Source organism: Triticum urartu, unplaced genomic scaffold (genome assembly GCF_003073215.2).
Source record: "Triticum urartu cultivar G1812 unplaced genomic scaffold, Tu2.1 TuUngrouped_contig_6936, whole genome shotgun sequence".
Classification (NCBI taxonomy): domain Eukaryota; kingdom Viridiplantae; phylum Streptophyta; class Magnoliopsida; order Poales; family Poaceae; genus Triticum; species Triticum urartu.
The window spans coordinates 1-7,504 of NW_024117738.1; the positions used below are offsets into that span (position 1 = coordinate 1).

The 7,504-nt window shown below is 44.5% G+C and overlaps 1 protein-coding gene and 1 pseudogene across 1 annotated transcript; one reads left to right on the forward strand and one right to left on the reverse strand.

The window, feature by feature from the left end:
* Window positions 1-11: 11 nt before the first annotated feature.
* On the forward strand, window positions 12-1,606 carry LOC125531289 (protein COFACTOR ASSEMBLY OF COMPLEX C SUBUNIT B CCB1, chloroplastic; the record flags this gene model as incomplete). Its single annotated transcript, XM_048695700.1, is given in 4 exon segments — window positions 12-110; window positions 278-402; window positions 912-1,064; window positions 1,161-1,606. Coding segments are annotated over 4 exon segments (567 nt in total), but the record flags the coding sequence as incomplete, so codon positions are not given.
* Window positions 1,607-2,579: 973 nt separating this feature from the next.
* On the reverse strand, window positions 2,580-7,493 carry LOC125531290 (annotated as a pseudogene).
* Between the last annotated feature and the right edge of the window lie 11 nt (window positions 7,494-7,504).

Consider the following 7,504-nt stretch of genomic DNA (forward strand, 5'->3'; position numbering starts at 1 on the left):
CGGGGACGGGGACGGGGTACTCGCAGGCCAGCTACTACACCTCGCTGGGGCTCTTCGTGCTCTCCGTGCCGGGGCTCTGGTCGCTCATCAAGCGCTCCGTCAAGTCCAAGGTTCCTCCCCTTCCTCCTCCCCCAGTCTTGCTTCCATCCATGGCCTCTGCTTTTTTCTATACTGTCGATTAAGGTTCATGTGTTTCTCCTGGATGGATGTATTGTTTGGTTCAGTTCTTGGATGATGATGGTAACTGACACCTGTTGTCATCTGCTACTCTGAACAGATTGTGCAGAAGACCTTCGTCAGGGAGGAAGGGCAGCCGACGGCGCCGAGCCTGGTGGCAGGGGAGATCCTCTCCTTCTTCACGCGCAACAGCTTCGCCGTCTCCGACCGCGGCGAGGTCATCACGTAAGTAGCACGCCGCCTTTTGGCCTTGGCGCGACGGTGTCTTCCATTGCTCTGCAAGTGTCTAAAACAGAACCGTCGAATTATACTTCAGCAAGCATTGTGTGACAGCTGCTTTACTTGCGTTATTATTATGGTTCTGAAAGCACACTTGTTCAGAAAGCACACTTCAGTATTGGACAGTAGACATGTATTTTGGTGTTTCAGAGTTAAAACACTCAAATTGATTGTGTAATAACCATACAAAATAATACTTGTTACTTGGGGCGCTTTGCGTTAGATTTACATTCATAGGGCTAGTTAAGTATGGTACAGCCGTCAGCTCACTTGAAAGAAGATGCCATCTAATATCTCATCCTTATTGGTCAACTGCTGCACAATAAGACTAGTTATTATAGTAGCTATATATGTCGTTCATGTACTGTGTAAGATGTAATCTGGCACAAGCTTATGGATACTATTTTTTAAGTCGGATTGCATCATAAACTGAGATACTTTATGTTTCCAAACAGCTTCGAGGGCTCAATGACACCAAGCAGTGCTCAGGCAGCACTGCTGACCTTCTGCACTGTCATTAGCCTGGGGAGCGTCGGGCTTGTTCTGTCGATCGCAGTCCCAGAAGGCGGCAACAACTGGTTCTGGCTTATGACCTTAAGCCCCTTGGCGTACGTCCCTACGAGCGACTCTGCTAGCCGAAATCCCAAATGAAACTTACGACACAGGTGTAGTAACCGTCTGTCTGTTTTTGATGGATGTTCCAGGGGAGTGTACTACTGGACAAAAGCATCGAGGAAAGAGGAGATCAAGGTGAAGATGGTCTTGTCCGACGACGGGAACAACGTATCCGAGATTCTGGTGCGGGGCGACGATGTGCAGGTCGAGCAGATGAGGAGGGAGCTCAAGATGAGCGAGAAGGGGATGATATACGTGAAGGGGATATTCGAGACATGACCAATAGCTTTGATGTCTGGAGTATAGTGACCAAACAAGCAGTTCAAACCAGGCTTTCCTGCAACGCGATGCAAAGTGAAGGTGAGAGAGGAGTTAGGGTGGGTTTCAGTATCCACGGGCAAATCTGTGTCTTGGCTTCGAGAAAAAGAGATGGTTTTTGTCGGGATTTCGGTATGGCTCCTAGGTCCAATTGATCCCAGTATCTGTACCATGTTTGTATATCAGCTACAACTAATGAATTACACTCACAATGATACATCTACAATGTATGCGGTCTAACAGAGAACCCTAGACCATGTGTGTAAAGTGCCGTATGGCTGAGGCTTTGTTCGGTTAATCCTCTCCCCAAGAGGATTGGAGGGGATTGGCAAGGATTGGTTCATATTTTGACTTAGAAGAGGTTTAAATCCTCCTCAAACCCCTTCAATCCACTCGGATTTACACGCAACCGAACAAGGCCTGAAGGTGAAAGTCCTGCCGGCAGTTTTTGATCTCTCTGGTTCACTTTCAGGTTCTCAGGAGGGACACCCCTTGCATCCCGAATCCACCTCTTAACATGTGTTTCTCCAGTATCTCAGGGTGAAAACATGCAGAACCTTGAACCTTCATACATGCATGCTTCTTACCTTCAGCGCATGGCAGCACAATAATCCCATTTGTGTGGAATTACTGCACTCGCACTCAATTCTTCGCCGTTATCCACCATGTTTGCTACGAAGACTGCCCTGCTCTGTTTCTTCCTTGTTTCTGCTGGTGTGTGCTTCTATTCCTTATATATCATAAAGTTGGGTCATGTATGGATGCACCTTTAAACTATACTCCGTATATACTTCCTCTGTAAACAAATATAAGAGCGTTTAGATCACTACCTATACTCCGTATGTACTTCCTCTGTAAACAAATATAAGAGCGTTTAGATCACTAAAGTAGTGTTCTAAACACTCTTATATTTCTTTACGGTGTTTTGGGATATGTGGGGATTTAGGGGTTTGACCGGGATAATCCCCACCAATTCCCTAAAATACACTAGTACCAAACAAGGCCTTAGTGTATCTTAAATTTAATAAACATACAGTTGCTACATAATCAACCAATCATACCTGTCAAGATGGTTCTTGGCGCTTCATCAGCAATGCAGTCAAACCAATGAAGAATAGATACAGTTCATCAGCAAATGCGCAAGAGTTAATTAGACCAGAGCAACATTTGGTAAAGGAACAACAAGAATATGCAAACCTCAGGAAGAAAATATTATTATTGCCATTCAAACTGCGAAATTACAGGAGTTTCATACAAAGGAAGGGGTGAAATGCTTAAGAAAATCTTAGTATCAACAGATTTACAGTTACATCCTTCAGAAAGAATCAGTCTAATAAGTGATTTCTACCAGACTTCGAAATCAGTATCAACAGATCTACCATTCCATTACGACCGCGGACCTTTCATTTACTTTGCTTAATAAAGGGGTTGCAGGCATCATTCTGATGCAGAGGCCGGGGGTGATCCCCCTTTTCTAAAAAAAACAATTCCATTACGACCTTTGCTTAAGGAACTTGTGCCGGTTCTTCAGGGACCTGAACATCTGGACATTCTTGCAACAACAGGAGAAGGTCGACTGGAATAGTTTGGAGGCTGTTTTTCTCTGATGGGTCATTATCCTGATGATGAATACTCTCATGAAACATCTGCAGCGCACCCACCGCTGAAATTTCTAGCATGGAGTTGTGCAAATCTTCAAGTTCTCTTATGCGGCGGACATCGAGCAACAACTTTTCTTTCCGGCTGCTGGAAAGACCAGCCAATGCACTGCTTTTTTGAAGGATAACAAAAGTAGAATACAATAAATGAGAGTGATAGAAGAGGGAGTCTTGTCACAAGAAAACTGAGATTGGCACAACCAGAAATCCAGTTTACCTAGTAATCCCGCGAACAAGATCCCACTTGTATCCTTGCCTAGACCCAACATTCCAGCCCTCTTGTTCACCTTTGTTCCGCGCTTTCGTTATGCCATCCCTATAGCCCGTCTACCAAAGAAACCGAAAGCCTTACTTTCAAACATTTACATATACTGCAGGCTGACTTTCAACCGCTAGCGTGGATCTCCTCTTCAGTGTCGCCTCGCCCCTCCTCCTCCACCATCTTTTCATCATCCCATGTTCGGAACTCCACCGCAGGGCGATTCGGGAGGAGATGAGCTGCATCTCTGATGGCCTCCTCCAACGCCTCAACGTCCCGAGCGGGCGCGCCGATGCAAATGATCTCGACGGCAAGATGCCTGAGGGAAGAGAGGTGTTGGATGCCAAAATCAAGACCGCTGCCTGCGTCAAACGGAACCCACAGCTTCTCAAGCCTCGGCATGGCCCCGGCTTCAAACATCAGTCCTTCCCCATTGCTCCAGCAGGTGAAGTGGAACTCCCTCAGACATACAAACATGCTGCTGCTTATGATAAGCCGCTGTTTGGGAGCAGCTGATTTCGACATCAGCCAGAGAAACAGCAAAGCAGGTAACTCTCCAAGGATCTCTAGTGTTTCCTCTTCTACTGGATCAATATTGATATCTAGGTATGTGAGCTTGTCCAGTGACGCAACCCAAGGAGGAACTCTGGGAAAGTTGTAGTACGTGCCCATCTGAAACTTTTGCATGAGATGAGGGGAGGGGAACCAGGAGTCCAGTAAGAACTCCACTGAATAGCCATGATAACTACGAATGCATATAGATCGAAGGCTGAATCTGCCCAATTTGCGCAGCGAGGATACCAAGTTATCCACAAAAGTATCTTTCTTACTGTGTGTACTGACAATAGACCAGCGTAGCCCAAGGATTTTCAGTTTAGTCAGACTGCCCAGCTCCAGCAAACACGACGCCATGCTGTCCCGGTTGACTTTGATATCTGATAGCTCCTGCAGAGCTTGCAGATTCCCAATTCCTTCAGGTAATTCCAAATTACCGACGCGCAAACATGTCAAATGTTGCAGCTGAACAATGCTTTTGGGCATTTTTGTGATCTTTGTCCATCCCATATCCAGAGTCTTCAAATGCTGTAGTTCTCCTAACTGCTCAGGGAGTGCAGAAATACTTCTAACGTGGAGTCGCAAATACTTCAACTGGAAAAGCTTCCTCAGATGCTCAAAACAGCTGCTCTCCATCTCCTCGCCATTCTCAATATCAAGTACTCGCAGAACACGAAACTTGGAAAGAGAAGGCATCTTTTCGGCATACCCGACAATACTGAGCGAGCGGCAATGAGAAATGATTGCTGTTGATGGAAGCATGATGTGCTCATGGTCATAATAACTGAGAGATAGCCTACGGATCTTATGCTGAAGGACTAATATCTCATTTTGGTTACGGAAGAAGGTGGAAAAGTTTTCTTCCATTGACTTAGATGTAAGGAGATCCAGAATCATATCATGCACTCGGCATGAAACGACTTGACCATCATATTGGATTTCCACTGGCTGAAGCATACTTCTATTGATAAGATCATTAAAATAGCACTCTCCTATTTCCTCCAAATCTCGTCCACCATTTGTATCAATGAATCCTTCAGCGATCCACCTCCTTATTAATCGATCCCTCTCAATCTCATAATCCTCCGGAAATATACTTAGATAAAGTAAACATGTCTTCAAATGGTGGGGAAGATCATCATAGCTAAGAGAAAGTATCCTTCTCATCTCTTCTACACCGGGGTCCTTCCCCAGTGTGGAACCGATCGAATTATACACCCACTCCCATTCTTCATTTGTGCAATCTTTATTAGCCAATAAGCCTGCTATTGTAAGAATTGCTAATGGTGAACCACCACACTTTTTTAATATTTCTGAGGAGACTTCTTCCAATTGAGGAGGACATATATCTTCTGAGCCAAATATTCGTTTAAAAAATAAACTCTTAGAGTTGGCTGTCGTCAGAGGCATTATTTCATAGACACGATCATGGCGTCGAGAGCAACATGACTTGGCTATATCAATACTACGTGTTGTCGTCATTATTCTGCTTCCCAGATCATTCAGAAACAAAGAACATTTGATAATCTTCCATGCTTGAGTACTCCATATATCATCAATAACAACTAAGTACCTGCAAAGTGCATGTTTTGCAGATCTCATGAATAAGGAAAATATATGAACAAATAAATAAATGGCATATTTCCTTGTCGTCAAATGTTAGTAAATCATGAGGATCATATAGGGCTTCAGGTTTTTTGAAATTCACTGTTTATGGGGACAGAATCTTTTCTCTTTTCTATATTATTACAGACAGCCATTTATCCCCTTCCCTAATGGTTTGGCCACACCACAAAAAGTTGAATTTATCAAAGCACTATTCAGAAAGATAACCTCATGAACTGTGAACCAAAGCCTATTCAGAACTGCATATGCTTAAAAATGAAACAAAATCATCTATATTTAATTTAATTAAACAACAGTAAAATGTAGTAGAATGTCTAAGTTAGTAAATAAACATCAATACTGAAGAAAAAATGATGCAGTACCATCAGCCAACTCCTCATTAAAAGTTCATGAATATACCTCTTGTTCTTTAAAACTTCTCTTATTGTGTCAATGAGCTTTCCCTCGTCCTGTATATCTGTGCTAGGAAGCTCTTGCTGGCAGACTTGAGAGAGTATATTTCTTAAGATCTTACTCACATCTGGTTGTTGTGACAAGGAAACAAAAGCTTGACATTAGAACTGGCCTTCCAGTTTACGAAAAACCTCATTGGCAACTGTAGTTTTACCCAGACCACCAGGACCCACAATAGATATCACCTTTTGCTGCTGCACCGATGCACCCATCCCCTCCATTAGGCACTTGATGAGCTCGCTTCTTGGCTTGTCAATTCCGACAAGCCCGTCTGGCTCAGCATAGAGTGAAGGCAAACGAGGGTCGATGGCCCTTGAGATGCTAGGTTCGAAGGTGCGCTCATCGAGCTTATACCTCATACGTCGCTTGCTTGCATCTTCAACACGTGCCTTGAGTTCCTGGATTTGGCTGGATATTTGATGGCGCGCCCTCAGCGCCTTGAGCTGCTGGACCACACTTTGTACAAGCCCTGCTGCCTTAGCACGGTCAGTTTGGCCAAGGCTTTTCATAAAGTCATCTATGCAATCCTCAATGTCATAAGACATCTCCCGGACTTGGTCCCTCCATTCCTTGGTCTGCACATCAAGATCACGGTCCACCTCTGCCAGCCTCTGAAGGAGCGCGTTCATGCTGCTCAGCTCATCTTTCATGAACTCCACCTCCCTGTGCACACTTTTCAGCTTTGCGTACTCCTCCCCGAGCAGGGCGGTGAGCTTGGCGATGACAGAGGTCATCACTCCTGCCAAGGCGCTCACCATCTGTGGATGCTCTATGAGTGTAGCTACCAAAATGCCCAGTTCAGCACGACAAAGCAAGCACCTGGCAATATATGTATGCGTCACTAAGAGAAGTAGGTGTCATTCATACTGAATAAGAACCATAATTACAATCATAACTTTATAATTTAGTAAAAAAGAGAAAACCACTCACATGCCACAGTCAATTTCTATCAGAATTCAATTGCTCTCCAAATGACACAAATACACCAAAGAAGTAGAAATGATGACCATGCCATTTCTCCAATTGTAGCAGCTTCAGTCAAATCATTGCTAGAATAAAAGAAGTGGAACTAAAAGGTTTAAATACATTTGAGTTGCTACACTAACTAAGTCTACTGGAACTGGAACTATCAGTCCAGTCGCATGATTTATGGAGTTACTGTATGTCTTTTGAAAGCACCAGTTTGCCTGTTTGTGCAAAAGAAACAGGAACTGGCAGGGCTCCAAATTTCAGGACACACTAATCTACGTGCATCGTTCATTGCCTCCAACCCATCGCCAAGATTAATTAAGATTGTTATATTGTCATCTTAATTTCAGTAAGATCTATGAAGTCAACTACGACTGGTTAAATACGATGGCGTCGTCTTATCCAGCAAGATCTATGTGAAGGAACGCACTAATACTTCTGAAACAGCAAGAAAAATTTCGCTGCAGAAGCTGATAAGAAGAGCAAGCTCCATACCTATTGGACTGGACGGAAGCCAGGCCAGCGCCGCCGCCGGCGAGATCAACAAATCCGCAGCGGCGGGCGCGAGGGAGGGCCGCCGGGGGGGGGGGGGGGG